Source organism: Carassius carassius, chromosome 12 (genome assembly GCF_963082965.1).
Source record: "Carassius carassius chromosome 12, fCarCar2.1, whole genome shotgun sequence".
Taxonomy (NCBI): domain Eukaryota; kingdom Metazoa; phylum Chordata; class Actinopteri; order Cypriniformes; family Cyprinidae; genus Carassius; species Carassius carassius.
In genome coordinates this window covers 5,506,953-5,523,322 of record NC_081766.1, presented here as the reverse complement: position 1 = coordinate 5,523,322, position 16,370 = coordinate 5,506,953, and the positions used below count along the sequence as shown (strand labels likewise).

Sequence of the window (16,370 nt, the reverse complement as noted above, 5' to 3'; positions counted from 1 at the left end):
TGGCCGACCCATCGGAGAGGGGAGAGTTTTATCTGTCACAGAGGAGGTAAAACTCCAAATAGGAACCCTTCATTCGGAGCACATCACGTTCTACGTCATCCCTTCACCCAATCACACTGTCATTCTGGGACTACCCTGGCTGCGCAAACACAATCCACACATCTCCTGGAGGGAGGGGCAAATCACTCAATGGGACCCTACCTGATCACACGGACGCCCTTCCTGACTCTTCTCTACCTGTTCAGAACACGGAGAGAGTAAGTCTGCCCACCGAATATGCAGACCTAGCAGAAGCCTTCAGTACGAGGAAAGCATCACAGCTCCCCGCTCACCGATCAGTTGATTGCGCCATCGATCTGATGCCCGGCGCCACTACTCCTAAGGGGAGGATCTTTCCATTATCGCAACCAGAATCAGAGGCTATGAAAACTTACATCGAAGAAGAACTAACCAAAGGATTCATTAGACCCTCGACGTCTCCTGCCTCGGCCGGGTTCTTCTTTGTAAAGATAAAAGACGGAGGACTGAGGCCGTGCATCGATTACCGCGGCCTTAATGACATCACTGTGAAATTCCGTTATCCCCTGCCGTTGGTTCCAGCAGCCCTAGAACAACTCCGCCAGGCTAAGTACTACACTAAATTGGATCTGCGCAATGCTTACAACCTGATTCACATCGGCCTTCGGCCTAGCTAACAGTCCATCGATCTTTCAATCCTTCATGAATGATATGTTTCGGGATATGCTTAACAGGGGAGTAATCGTGTACATCGATGACATTCTGGTGTACTCAAATTCCCTCGAGGAACACATTCGTCAGGTCAGAACGGTGTTACAACGCCTAATTAAGTATCAACTCTACGCAAAGGCAGAGAAATGTGAGTTTCATTAAACAAGCACCACTTTCTTGGGGTATGTGATCAGCGAGGAGGGGGTAGCAATGGATGAGAGGAAGGTAAAGGCAGTCCTGGAATGGCCGCTCCCGCGGACGGTCAAAGAGTTGCAGCACTTCCTAGGATTCGCAAACTTCTACCGGCGATTCATTAGAGACTTTAGTTCTATCGCCGCTCCTCTGACTGCCATGACTAAACGTCAATCCACCAAATTAACCTGGTCTTCAGAATCGCAACAGGCCTTCGATGCACTAAGAACTCGGTTCACTTCAGCGCCCATCCTCCGACATCCGGATCCAGGCCACCCCTTCATTGTCGAGGTTGACGCTTCTAACACCGGGGTAGGCGCTATACTGTCTCAATGCCATGGATCACCAGCGAAGTTATATCCCTGTGCCTTCTTTTCTCACAAATTAACGGCAGCAGAACGGAACTACGATGTGGGCAATCGTGAACGTCGGGCCATGAAATTAGCACTAGGGGAATGGCGCCACTGGCTGGAGGGAACATCACACCCATTTGTAGTTCTCACCGACCACAAGAATCTCGAATATCTCCGCTCGGCCAAACGACTAAACCCCAGACAAGCAAGGTGGGCGTTGTTCTTCACAAGATTTCAGTTTACTGTAACGTATAGACCTGGTTCAAAAAATACCAAGGCTGACGCACTCTCTCGTCAAACTGAGGAAATGGTCTGCTCAATCGCCAATGACAGTATTCTTCCCGCAAAACTTCTCCTTGCCCCTGTGCAGTGGGACATCATGACTGAAATTAACAGTCTGAATCGTCAGAACCCGCCACCTCCTGAATGTCCCGCAGATCTCACCAATGTTCCAGAATCCCTACGAGAACGCCTATTAACCCAGGTACATGTGTCACCCAGTTCAGGTCACCCCGGTATCACTGCCACAGCACATCTGCTCAAGAACCAATTCTGGTGGCCCACTCTGTTAATTGATACCACCAAATTCGTCCAGAACTGCACCATCTGCAGCATGTCTAAAACCCCCAGACAGCTACCAGCAGGACTGCTACAACCACTGCCCACACCACAACGCCCATGGTGTCACATCGCCATCGACTTAATCACTGATCTTCCCAACTCACAAGGTAATACTACTATCCTCACTATTATCGATCGATTTTCCAAAGCCTGCCGTCTAATTCCCCTGCCAAAACTTCCCACCTCCTTTGAAACAGCTGAACTAATGTGCAATTATGTATTTCGTTTCTACGGTTTACTGGAGGACATTGTCTCGGACCGGGGTCCTCAATTCACCTCAAGAGTATGGTCTGGACTGCCATTTTCAAACATCTGAATGTGAACATTAGCCTCACATCTGGCTATCATCCTCAGTCCAACGGACAGACTGAACGCCTGAATCAGGAAATTATTCGGTTCCTTCGATCCTATTGCCAACGACGACAGACGGACTGGAGCAGGTACTTGTTTTGGGCGGAGTATGCACAGAATTCTCTCATGAAGCCAGCTACGGGGGAGACCCCCTTCAAATGCGTGCTAGGTTTCCAACCACCCTTGTTCCCCTGGGCTGGCGAGCCCACCGACCTCCCCTCAGTCACAGATTGGTTGCAACGCAGTGAGGAGGTCTGGGACCGAGCTCATACCCATCTACTTCATGCAGTAAGAAGACAGGAACAGCAGGCTAACCAACACCGACGCCTCAGCCCCGTATACCTCCCAGGACAGTGGGTCTGGCTCTCCACTAAAGATCTACGTCTCAGACTCCCATGCAAAAAACTCAGTCCCAGGTATGTCGGTCCCTTCAAAATCTTGAGACAAATAACTCCAGTTTCATTCCGTTTAGATCTGCCCACTAATTATCGTATCTCTCCAACATTCCATGTATCACTTCTAAAACCTGCTGGTGGTCCGGGAGGAGAACCGGAGGATGAAGCCAGACTGCAGAATCCCCCGCCTATTCTGGTGGATGGCGAGGAGGCGTATCGAGTGCACAAGTAGCTTGACTCCAGGCGCCGGGGTGGCACTCTCCAGTATCTGGCCGATTGGGAGGGGTACGGACCAGAGGAGCGTTCTTGGATCAGAGCTGGAGATATCCTCGACCCCACACCCACAGAGGAGTTTCATCAGACGCATCCGGAAAAACCTGCCCCTCGACCTCGTGGTAGACCCCGGCGTCGGTCGCTTCCTCGCGTCAGGGGCCGCTCGCAGGGGGAGGGCTCTGTTACAAAGGAAGCTCCCGAGCTGTCTCCTTCCCACCACCAGAGGAAACTCTCACCTGAATTTTGACTGTACCCATTGAACTCCAATTCCCATCCTGCCGCATTTCAAGGACTAATTACACACACACCTGCAAATAATATACACACACACATATAAGCAGCTCACTCACTCCTACTCACCGCGAAGTCTTGATTTGCCCCGGCTGTCACTTCTGAGCGTTTGTATCCATTTATTCTGCCTTCTTGTTTTGACCTGGACTGTTTAACGTTTATCGATTGTTCTCTGCCTGCCCTGATTCGGATTGACCTGTTCCTGTGATTGTTTGCTAGTTACCCTGATCTTGTGCCTGTATCTGGTTCTGTCTCAGCTCTGCCTTCTCCATTGTATCTACTGGTGATTGACCCTGTCTTGTCTGACTATCGAAATAAAGCTGCAAATGGATCCCGCCTCTGCTGATGCTTCGCAACAATATATATATATATATATATATGCTGCTTTATTTTAATATTTTCTATATTATAATTTATATTTAAATAACTGTATTTAATAGAATTGTTTTTCTAAATGTTATATTTTAATATAAAATGTTTCATTGTAGTAATTAATCATAAAAAAAGCATTTATTTCATTATGGTATATAATATTATTATTATTATTATTTTATTTTTTATTTTATTTTTTTTTAGTCCAAAGCTACTATAGTCTAAACAAAAATAAACACCTACTTCTTGTGTTAGGAAGAGAGGAATAGAAAGACAAAAATCATGGGCAAAGACTACAGGATATAAGGTTTTATGTGTGACCACCAGACCTGCTGTTCTGAAGGGTTATTAAATTCCAAAACTGACATCTAGACTGTATGTCTGGTGATTCTCTCATTGATATGGCCGATTTAAAAGTGTATTCGAAACCCATTTCCAACTGGACACAAAACTGGATGGAGGACACACTGTTCCTTTAGTTTGAATGCTCCGTTCTAGATTAAAAATGTTAATTCTGTAAATAAATCAGCTACTCAACTTCATGTCACTCCAAATAATGGAAGCAAGTGGTGACCAGGGGCTTTGAAGCTCGAAAAAGAACAAGAAAGCACCATAGTTCACAGTAGTTCAATGTGAGTTTTACATTGTTCCAAAGTTATACAATGTTCAATACTAAAATTTAGTTAATTGTACATTGATACTTTCTTTTTATCTAGAAACTATACTATTAAGCTTTTCTGAACTGTTTTATAGGATTATAAACAACATTGAGTACAGGATCCACTATGACATTAAAATGAACTTTCATATTTTGTGTATTTTAATATACCTCACTGATGAATTATGTATTGGACTTTTCTAAATGGTATAGTAGATGCTATAGTAGAAAACTTTAATGCTGTTAGATTACCGTGTTCTCTCTCTCTGTCTAATTTGGTTGTTTCTCTAAACTCTCAGACATAATGATTAATTTCAGTCATTGTCTCTTGTCTGCCAGCCCTCCAGGGTCAGAGGAATGGTAAACATCCATTTAGCGATCTCCCCAGCACTCTGTGAAAACAGGACATTTGATAATGTTTGTGCTGAAAGAGCGTGGGAGTGTTTGTTGTTTTCAAGTACTAGCCATTCGGAGACTTATAGCTGCTTTCCAGCATCCTGTACTGTAGGTTTTATTGTTATTTATTTCAAAATAACGTCTTTTTCTCTGCTTTGGGAAACCGGATTGTCAGCAGTCATTTCATCTGATGGCTTGTTCCTCCCAACTTTATGAGCAATTTCAGACACTTTCTTTTCAGAACTGCAGCACTTTATCCCCATGATGCACCAAACAGGAAGCTGAAGGCTATCTGCAATGTTCTAATTTTTATTTTATTTTTTGTCATTTTTTGGGCACTCCCAACACTGGATTCTGGGAATGGTTGAACATTCATATTATTTATGTGTTCGTCTTTCTTTCTTTCTTATATAATGTACATGTCGTCCTTATATGTTTGTGTGTTTTTACGTAATTGTAAGCATTTCATTCAGTACAACTATATAACGAAGTGTGGCGGTGTTGCAATCTGCACCATGGTACTACCACAGTACTTTTCTATAAGGCTGCTCTCTTTTAATCTCTCGTTCAAAGCACAAACCGCAATCGCTCCGTCGAGACCAAGCTCATAGACCTGTGGTAACAAAACCAATTATCAGCAAACACTGTTCCCACGAGCCACTACAGTAAACTCCAGAGAAGAACAGACGACAAACCAGCTGGAGAAGATAAGAGGTTTGAATCCGTTCATATAAAGGAGAGACATTCACACAGGAGATCAATAAATCACTGATCGAGTGTGGAGGGAAGTTCATTTTGAAAGTTACTCTCTGCTGTAATTGCTGTAAGATTCACTTTATTTAATAGTAATGGCAGTGCAGCCATAAACCAAAACAGATCATTATATTTGTCTTGCATCAACTAACCACAACAGACATGCTGTAAACAGTATCACCAAATGCAGAACAAACCGCTGACACTTTTTTTTTTTTTTTTTTTTTTTTTTTTAATATTGTTCTTTGTTAGATTGATGTTTGTTAAATGTGATATTGTGTTGGTAGAGGGCAAGTGTTTGAGAAAATGAGTAAGCTTGAGGAGAGAAAGAGAGGGTGAGAGTGAGACAGAATAGCATGGGGTGAAGTATAGGGTGATTTGTATTTAGCTGTCACTCAGGCGGGTTTTATGGGTCTAGTACATGCTATCAGTGTTTGGATGACAGTCACACCCTATCAATCTCTTCAAGAATCTCTTGCTCTTTCTCTCACTGCCTGTGTGTGTGTGTGTGTGTGTGTGTCTGTGTATTTATGGTCAAGGGAAAATGCAGACACATCATGTTCAGACTGATGGAGCAAGTGCAACCGTTTTGTAAAGTAACACCTACTTTTTAACAATGACCAATCAGTTCCTGATGGATAAAACGAAGATCTGAGGTCCCTTTGTCTCATTTACTGTCCTGTTTCAGATAAATGTACAATATTTCTCGATTTCAATTGATCTTCATTTTAATGAAACAATATTGATTATTGATCCAGCTGTAGCTCCACCCCTTTTCAGCACAGTGCTTGTTGTCTTCTGTCTTCTGTTTGCACTTACACAGCATGAAGGTAAGATCTTTGCGGCATTATGAAAAACGCTCCACCACCTTTGGATTTACCGGCCTATACTGTCCTGTCCATCCTTAAAACAGAGAAGTTATCAGACGGCGTTACAGCAATGACTGAGACTGAGGTTGTAAGCCATGTTTCAGACAAACAAAGGATGTTACAGTCCCTAATGTCCCGTTGGAAACTTATCCTGGCACTAAGAACATCCATCTTATTCTCCAGAGATTGGACATTGGCAAGCAGAATGCTTGGCAGAGGAGGGCTGTATGCTCTTTTCCTCAGTCTCTTGTGAATCCCAGCACGTTTCCTGCAGTGTTTATTGATCCATTGCCTCGGTGGGTTATTCAAGTGGCCATTGTACATCTCAGCGTTCCGGAGAATCTCAGATGGTTACGAAAGGGTCGAGGGATAATGTGTCCTCAAACAAGTTAGTGGTGCGGTGTCCAATGTCCAAAAGTGTTCCTTTGTTGTGAGTGATCAGTGCAGATGATATGTGTGCAAAAAGAGAGAGCAAAGTAAAGTACAAAAGTAAATAAAAACACAATGTAAGCTGAGCGACCTGGATGACGTCCAAACCCAGCAGCGCCATCTTGACAAACAAAAGGGGGTCATCATAAAATCTTATGATCATATTTCTTATGACACCAATGCACATACAATGCACAGTTTTGTTACCTCTACAATAAGTCAGCAAATTGCTCTTTAACATTAATGTTATAGAGCTACTGCTCTATGGCTACACACTTGTTTTGTGGTGCATAAAGTCTAAATCCAAATGAATCAGTGCTGAATTGAAATTGGAATTGAATCAAATTGCAAACTCGTGAATCAAAATCAAATTAAATCGTGACGTGTGTGTCATTGCTAGTAAATGTGGCATGAGTGAAAGAGCAGAGACCCGTGGAGAGTGGTGCAGAAGTTGTCTGGCTCAGGAAACTGTTGTTTAGAATTCATCTGCCATATCTTGCTCTCTTGTCCTTTTTGCATTGTCTCTCACTTACATGTGTTTGGCAGAGAGAGTGACTGTGGTAAATGTTGAAGCAGTCGTCCTATTGAGGACCAGAGGCAGAAAAGAAGAAGAGAGAAAGACATGTGGACGGTTGATGGAGGGTGATGAGAGGAGAAGAGTCACAAATCTTTGTCAGGATGGAAGATTCCTGCCAGCTGTGAGGAGGAAACTGCTGGATTTTTGGCAGACACATGATAAACGCAAACACACATTCAACCAGCGTGGAGTGATAAATATTCAGACTTTGAGAAGTATTAGATCAGACATTTACACAGACATTTATACTAAGTTTCTCTGAAGCATAGCATTGGCTGAATGCATGAACAACAACCAGACAAGTGAGCTGTAAGAAAGGAATTATTTTAATCCAGTCAAATTGTTCCAGATCAGGTTCTTTCTTGCAAAATACAGTAAAAACAAAATAGATTTATTGATTTATTTATTTGATAAAATTATATTTATATTATTAATATATTTGTTATACCGATTATTATTTATCTTTTATGTTTTGGAATTGATATTTTTATTTAACTTTAATTTTTTTTTAAGTTTTTTTTTTTTTTTTTAAAGTTTTTATACATTTATTTGTGTGTGTGTGTGTGTGTGTGTGTGCTCTTGTTTTTGTGACATATCAGGACACAACTCTGTATAATGACATGGGTATGACACAGGTATTACAAGGAGAAGGTGACTTATGAGGGCATAACCCATGTCCCCATTTTTCAAAACACTGATAAGTCATACAGAATAAGTTTTTTTTTTGGGAAAGTAAAAATGCACAAAGTTTCCAGTGAGGGTTAGGGTTAGGTGTAGGGTTGGTGTAGGGCCATAGAATATACAGTTTGTACAGTATAAAAACCATTACGCCTATGGGATGTCCCCACTTTTCACAAAAACAAACGTCTGTGTGTCTGTGCGTGTTTAGAAGGTGGATCCTTTCCCAACATGGAGATACAAAAACTGCAGAAAAGCAATTTCAACACTCGCAGCCTCTTTTTGCAGCTGTGTGTGTGTGTGTGTGTGTGTGTGTGTGTGAGAGAGAGAGTGAGAGTGAGTGAGTGAGTGTGAGTGTGAGTGACTGAGTGCCAGTAATTGCTAATGTGGAGTAAAGACGAGCAACAGATCTTGAACGATATTAAGAGAGAGACTCTAAGATTGTGGACACTTTGCTTGAGTCACCATTTTAAAAGCATCAGATGAAAGTCTGGATGAAGTGTAGAGACAGTCTGAGAATGCTGAAGAAGATATTATATCAACAGCCTGTGAGCATCTATCTTGAATGTTCATATATGGTGTCTTAATCACAGTTTTGGATAGATAACTATATTTCTTTATATTTTAAAAGTATTGTAATTTGAGTATTTAAAAATATGTATTAAATATTATTATTATTAATATTATTTATTATTTATATTTTATTTAATTGTATAATTTGTAATTTATTATTTATTTTAACTTTTTTAATATTCTGATCATTAGCAATTATTTTTTTATTTATTTTATATATATATTTTTTTTTTATGAATCTTAATTTGTTTGTTTCCCTTGAGAGATAGAAAGAGAAAGTGATAGGAAATGATTTGTCTGTTTTTGATGATTGTGTGTGATGTTTAGCAGGTGCTAATGTGTATCTGTGTCTGTAGTCGCTTGTGAGACATCCATATGCTCGCCTCAGTCTATTCACCAAATAAAACAGGCTGTGTGTGATGTTAAAACGTGAGTGTAGAGATGTATTACTTTGACGAAGCAATGAGGGGGGGGGGGGGGGGTGAATTGGGCAGTGTGTTAATTTCGAGGCTGTGCATGTTCACTCAGGTGTGTATTCCTTAAAGACAGAGAGGCCAGAAACACACGGTAGCCAATCAGAGCATTTGAAATGAATGGGCTTCTATTGCAAAGGGCACATTCTCACGAAGCTATTAAACAACGCCAGTCAGCCTCTGTTCTGACTCTTTCATCATACAGTGTGTGTGTGCGAGCTTCATTTCTGAAAGTGGCAGATCAATTCACTAGCCAAGCACACAGCAGGGAAAATGGCTGTTTGGAATGATTTTTATTTATTTTTTTTACTTGGTTTTCCTTCTCTCTCTCTTTTGCAGCTCCGTCCATAGTTCCCATAATGCATCAAGTCAGTTCGACGATGAAAAGCATCACGTTGTCATGGCCACAGCCTGAACAGCCCAATGGAATTATTCTCGATTACGAGCTACGCTACTATGAGAAGGTAAGACATTCGGGTGTTCTGCACTTTTGTCTGGATTCTTCCTCAAGGTTTTTCAAATGCTCTTGACATGTCGAGTTTAATTTGAACACTATTAATGCAGGATGTAATTGGGTCAAATGGAAGAAATTGCAATTCAAAGGTCCAATTCATTGTAGAATCGATTCATTTCATTAAACTAGTAGAAGGTAACTTTGATTTTGGCAACTAGGAAATTAAGGGACATCTCGCAGATCCCGTTGTGATGACATCATGAGGAAGTGAGGCACAGAGGGTTGCTAGGTGACAGCATTGACTGGCGGATGGTGGGTTTTAGTTGTTTTGCCGGCCGGTTCTTGCAGAGAGATGCTGAAACACAAGACTCTCTCACAACAATTACACTTAATGATTCCAGAGCCTCCCCTACCGCCGCCACACACACACACTCACACACACACACACACAGACACACACACACACACACACACACACAGGCTCCACAGACATCACCCCTTTTAGAGACATCATGGCAGAGCATGATGGACAAACTAAATAACACACATCTCGTCAGCAGTTATGCCCATATTCCCCGTCTGATGTTCCTTTGAAATGTTGCCATCATATACAGTATATCTCCACCTGGCTGTCTGGCATCATGTACTTGCCAAGGTCTGATAAAAACACTTTCACACACTATATTTTCCAGCCCTCCATACATATACAGACAGAATCGTATATTAAAAGCTGTCTGTACATTATGAAGGGCTTTAGTAATATTCCACACACTGCTGTCATACAAACTAATTCAAATGACAGCCTTTACATCAGCTATTCAAGATCAGCTTTTCTATAGTGCATTAGAAAAGTGTTGGTAAGAAGTCAGGTTTAGAGTGAAGTAATCTGTTACTAATTATTAAAATGTTGATTATTTTAGATTGTTGGATTGTTTTACTAATTTATTGGACTGAACAGCCAAACAGTACTCATTACTTATGTTCATGGCATAAAACATAAGTAACCTGCTGTTGCTGTACTTCAGTCTCATAAGTGCATTAGTTTACTCTTGCTGTCAAATGTATGGACAGACTGTTCGAATCTTATATTGAGATTTTTATATGGGCAAAAAGTGGATTTTAAATTCTGATTGGACACTTAAGGTTTTATTTTATTTTATTTTATTTTATTTTATTTTATTTTATTTTATTTTATTTTATTTTATTTTATTTTATTTTATTTTATTTTATTTTATTTTCCACACAAATACTCCAGACCTCAGTGTTATGTATATAGTTTTTATCTGACCTCAAACTATTGAACAGTAGTGTATACGTGTGTGTGTTTATATGTTATATATATATATATATATATATTATTAATTATTATTAATTTTCATTATTCTAGAACGTAATGTCCTAATGAAAGTGAATTACAATCATTGTGATATTCACTTAATTTTATATCACCAACTAAATTATTGTAAATATTTGATGAATACTAAATATATCACGCAGCCTCAACCTCAATTATCAGTCAAATCAAAGAAAGCACTCTTTTAACAAATCATTATTTGAATGTATATATATATATATATATATATATATATATATATATATATATATATATATATATATATATATATATATATTTATTCTTTTTTTTCTTCTAAATTAAGCATTGTTAATTGAAAGCATATTTTGCTAGTTGCTTCACCCAACACTGATTTGTAGAAACTGAAATTTGTGAACACATGCACTGACTTTTTTCTGTTTCATGTAGTGACTGAAGTCTGCAAACACTGAACTGCTTATTTCTCTGGAGGACAAATCTTTGACTATTGTCTTTTCTGCGATGATGTTTGGCGAGATAAATGAGCTGCATTATGAAAATTGGTTTAATCAAAAGCTTGGGGATAATAATATCTATATCCGGGATAATTCTCTCCTCTCGACAATAGTTTACTCAAATGCAAATAGCACAAGTGCAGCACTTATTTCCTTATAAATATGCATCTTGTATAATCATATGCTGATTTATAAAACAGGAAAGAAGGAAAAAGGTACTTCAGAATCAGACACTGTACAGAAAATATTATTTATTCAGCTGTCTTCTGGGCATCAAAACATGATGTGGAAAGAGTGTTACAATGCTTGTTTGTGGTGCTTCAACCTCATCTGCTTTTTAACAGCTTATAATTACAATTTAATTTGTGTTTTTCACAAATATATTTGAAAAATTGGTTTTATAACAGATTTTTAAAAGGTTGTTTACATGGTTTTGATTAGTAGAGTGTGTAAAGAAGCAGAATGATGGAGGAAAAGTGTTTAGACTGCTGCCGCAAAGTAGCAATGTTTATCTTTTTACGGTTTGCATAACAGGCCACACCCACTCCGCAGCTCAATGAACCAATCAGTGACCAGTTAAACTTGAAAATCCATATACGCTTTCAGTTTGAGGAATCATGTTTGCAAATTATGTTTGGTGAAGTTAATGGTACAGAAATGACACTGCAGCTGTAAAACTATAAAACCACAGTTATAAAAAAAAAAAAGAAAGAAATGGAATGTGGTCATCTGTCAGATTATAAATAATGAAAAAGAGCACCTGGTGAAGGAATCATACGTGTGAATACATTACACTAGCTTGAGTCGATCTCCTTACACTTTATCCGCCATGATGAGATCAGCGCGATTCTGCCTGAGGGTCTTTTTACGGTTCGCTTGACAGTAGGACTGGCAGGTGCTTATTCTCTAAGCCATCGTGACAACCCGAGTCCATTTTTCAGGCATTAGATCAAATTCAGTGTCTAAGTCAGCACAAATGTAAAAATGCGGTGGTGCATGGGCACGCTGCAGGAGAGAACTGTGGGTAAGATTTGAAGTTTCAGCCCTGATTGAAGCCATCCTGCCATGCAAACGAGTTCCACAGCTGTACATCTGATTATGTTTTACCGCGTCAGAAAGGCGCTCTGACTCATGTTTCAGCAACCGCTAAGCCAACATGAACATGCGTGACTTAGTTTAGAGTTCACAAATGAGATTCTTTTAACGTTATACAAGCACAGAGACGGCTGAATTAGTGAAACAGGGGAATTTTATCTTAGGGGAATTTTATTTTATTTGGCTATATAGATTCTGCAAACACATGTTCTCTGTACTTGTAAATGTTGAGTAAAGCAGAGATTTGATTGATTTTCTTGTCTAAATGTTCAGCCAGTCTACAGGTTGCTAAAGCCCTGTTCATTATCTTTTCATAACTCCGCTGGTCATCAGTTTTTGGAAACATGTTTAATCTAACTGTATCACAACCCAAAAATTGACCACAGACTTGTTGATGGGGTCACATAAATTATTAAATTTAAAGATATTTGTATTATTTTTTGTTAAAGAATTAAATGCTTCCCACGTAATGTTGTCATTTTATTTAATAATGATTTCATAAAATTCATATACAGGTTCATCATTTATTTTATCAAAATAAATAGAATTATCAATCATATACAATACAATACACTTAACATCTTTACATACACTTTATTTAATATTTTTGTGTTTATTGTAGTCAGTTTATTGTAGTTTTAGGTTTTGTTTTGGTTTTCACATTATTTGGTTTCATTTTCTATTATTTCTATTATTGTTATTATTATTATTATTATTATTATTATATTTACATATATTTGGTTATAAAATGGTTATAAAAGGTAAAAAAAATTGGTTTAACGGTTATTAGAATCAAATTATTCTTATTATTGTTATAATTAACAACAACAGCAGCGAAGAAGAACAAGAACAACAACATTGTATGATTCCAGTTAAATTGCATTAATTATAATATTGTTTTTCCTTGCCACTTGATAATCCAATGTTAATCTAAATCCAAAAGCAAAACCTTTGGGAACCACCAGTTTAAACAAAACTCTTCACTGTAACAGTGTCTTGCTGTACTTGCTCACAAGTCCCTGGAGGGGTTTCTGTGTCTCACCTTTTGCTGAGACACTCCACAGATCATCCCGACTTCCTTCAAAAGAGCTGCAGGCTGCCACAACATTGCTGTCAATTACCAGCAAAAGCTGTCACTTCCAGTAACGCAGAAGGCTGTGCTGCATCTCTCATACTGGCTGAGATAACTGCCTGGACCCTTATAGATGTAGTGGTAGTTTTCTGGGACAAGGGTTCACGAGTTTCTAACCTCAATCATCAAGGCTAATGGAGAACCGCCGAAGCTCTGGCCCTGTGCTGCCACACTTCCTGTGCTCTCCTAAATGCTGTAGTGTGCTCCGGTAAAATGAAGTCTGTGAGGTCTAAAATCAGCCATAGTGAACTCTAAGACCCTGTCTGGCATTTGCAAACAGATATGGGATGGGAAGTTGCATCTCATAAAATTGCCGGGTGCATCTGAGCAGTGCCATTAGTTGAATGTGACCGGGCTATTAAAATCATCGCTTGCATAAAACACTCTCTAAATGCCTCTAGGAAAAGACGTTTCCACTATCGTCATGGTACTCTGTGGGTTATTTACTGCAGTAAAATGCGTCTCTCTAACCCAGAACCCTTCTAATGCTTTAAGATCAGGCACCTGCATGCTCTTAGATCTGACCCAGTTCATCTGTGCTGGTTATCTGAAAGCTGAGGGTCACAGCTAACCCATGTGCAACCATCAGCTTTAGACCTTCAGTGCTAGCTTCTGTGTTGGAGTGTAAATCTGATCCGACGGAGGGTGTCTTTTAAAGCAGATGTCTTAAACTCACACGACCTGGCAGCTACTACACTCAAAAAATGGTGTAGAAACAGTTTTCACCTAGAAATTGCTAGTAGAGTTCACAAATAATTACAAAGAAACGTAACTTTGAATTACACAAATTTTGACATTCATAGTCCAACAATCTTTTTTGTTATTATGTTCAACTTTGAAATATCATTTTTCACAGTGTAGTTGTTTTTTAAGGGTCTTTTTTGTGTGTAAAAGACATTTATACAAATAAATTCTTGGTGCATTTTTTTGTATAATTTGTTCATAAATCTTTGAACAAATTGGAAAATTTGACTGTAAAAAATACAGTATAGCAAAAGCTTGGAATATATGTGGAGAAACATAATAATAACAATAAAAAGTTCCTCATCTCTCTCTCTCTCTCTCTCTCTCTCTCTCTCTCTCCCTCGCGCTCTCTCTCTCTCTCTATCTTTCTCTCTCTATCTTTCTCTCTCTCTCTCCTCTCTCTCTCTCTCTCTCTCTCTCTCTCTCTCTCTCTCTCTCTCTGTCACACTCTCTCTCACTATCTTTCTCTCTCTCTCTCGCTCTCTCTTTCTCTCAAGCCTTTTTCTCTGATCTCTGTGTCTTAGAGTTTCATGACACAGAATATAACTTGCTTTTAAAAGGTCAGGGCCTCTATTAATTGCAATAAGATTCTGCATGTGTGTGTGTGTGTGTGTGTGTGTGTGTGTGTGTGTGTGTGTTTTGTTACAGGTGTGTGTGTTTGGTTACAGACGTGCATTTGTGTGCATGTGTGTGTGTGTGTATGTGTGTGTGTTTTAGCCCAGAGGTAGAGGATTATGAGTCATCTCATGTTGGCATCTATAAAAATACATTAAGCTTCATTCAGAATGCCTCTGTTAACATACAAACATTAGTTTTCATAAACAATACTACAATATTACATTTCTCTAATAGAATGCTTCATAATAACAAGCCCACACACGGTAAAATCATAATCCATAAAAGCCCACGTACGCTGTTTGATCTCTGCCTACAGCGCTCTGCATTCCTCCTGTGTTTGCTGCCGCTTTTCCATTTTCTCTCTCTCTCTCTCTCTCTCTCTCTCTCTCTCTCTCTCTCTCTGTCTTATCTGCAGACACTCGGTCTACACTGAGAGCGAGCAACACGTACAGCTACATCCCTCCCAGTTCTACCAAACACTTTGTCAACAGATTTGTTGATTTATAATGGAAGTGAGCTAGTCACGACAAAACTAGACTGCTCTCAAGGTACTTTACAAGTGATTATTTCAACAAAACTAGAATGCTCCCATTATAATCAACAAGTAATTCATTACAGTGATCTTGTTTTGTCTCAACAGAATTACTTCCATTTATTATTAATGAATGAATTTGTTGATAATACCAAGTAACTTCATTTAATGACTAAAACAGTTTTTGTTTGTTTAAAATTGATTTGTGATCTCCTCAACATATAAATAAGTATTATCGGAGTGATTACAATTATAATTTTAGTGTTTTTTATTTTTTTTATTTTTTTATTTATTTTTTTATTTAGAGGTTATCCAGTTTGTAATGGGTTATTTTTTTTATTTCTGGAACACATTATTTTTAACAATGCCCCTGTGTTTTTATTGTATTTTTTGGTGGGGGGAGTTTGTTGATCTTTTGCTCACATTTAGCTCAAAATAATCTCATGTATCTCACTTTGCAAGCTGAAGAAGGATTACTGGCTCGCAGCTCCACAGTTTCTCTCTCTCTTTCCTGTAGAACAACACTGCTGCAGATTAATAGCACACACTATATCTCACTTTAGATGAGCAAAGATGGTTATATAACAGGCTGTATGATAATGCAATTTAGCATATTAGAATGCACTTCCCTAGTTCTACTACTCGATTAAATTGAGCATTCTTGTCCCCCTTGCACAGGTGCAAAATATTTTGCTAACTCCCCCCCACCCATTCACTTCTTCCATTTGCGTGTTTGCAGCTAAATATTTCTCTGAAGCTGTTAGTAATATGTGGCATGCGTAGCAGGACGTGAAAGCCAGATGTCAGTACGAAAGCGATGCTGTTATTAAAAAGATATGAAACCATACACAAGGCCAATACAAGGTTTTGTTTCAGCTGAATGAATTCAATCTCGGCGATCTCTCCATGCTGCACTGAATGCAGAGTTGAACTCATAGCTCAACACATACAGTACCATCTCATAAGACTTCAAAGATTCTCAAAA

The 16,370-nt window shown here is 39.1% G+C and overlaps 1 protein-coding gene across 3 annotated transcripts in view; it reads left to right on the top strand.

Moving 5' to 3' along the window:
• The window catches only part of LOC132154528 (ephrin type-B receptor 1-B-like), a 228,184-nt gene that overhangs the window by 175,904 nt on the left and 35,910 nt on the right, over nucleotides 1–16,370 (top strand). For 2 of the 3 annotated variants that reach the window (XM_059563116.1, XM_059563117.1), the window contains exon 6: nucleotides 9,323–9,447. In XM_059563116.1, the coding sequence (XP_059419099.1) occupies nucleotides 9,323–9,447 (125 nt within the window). Of the gene's footprint in view, nucleotides 1–9,322; nucleotides 9,448–9,655; nucleotides 10,315–16,370 lie in introns of those variants that run through there. The other variant, XM_059563118.1, reaches the window with a different exon arrangement.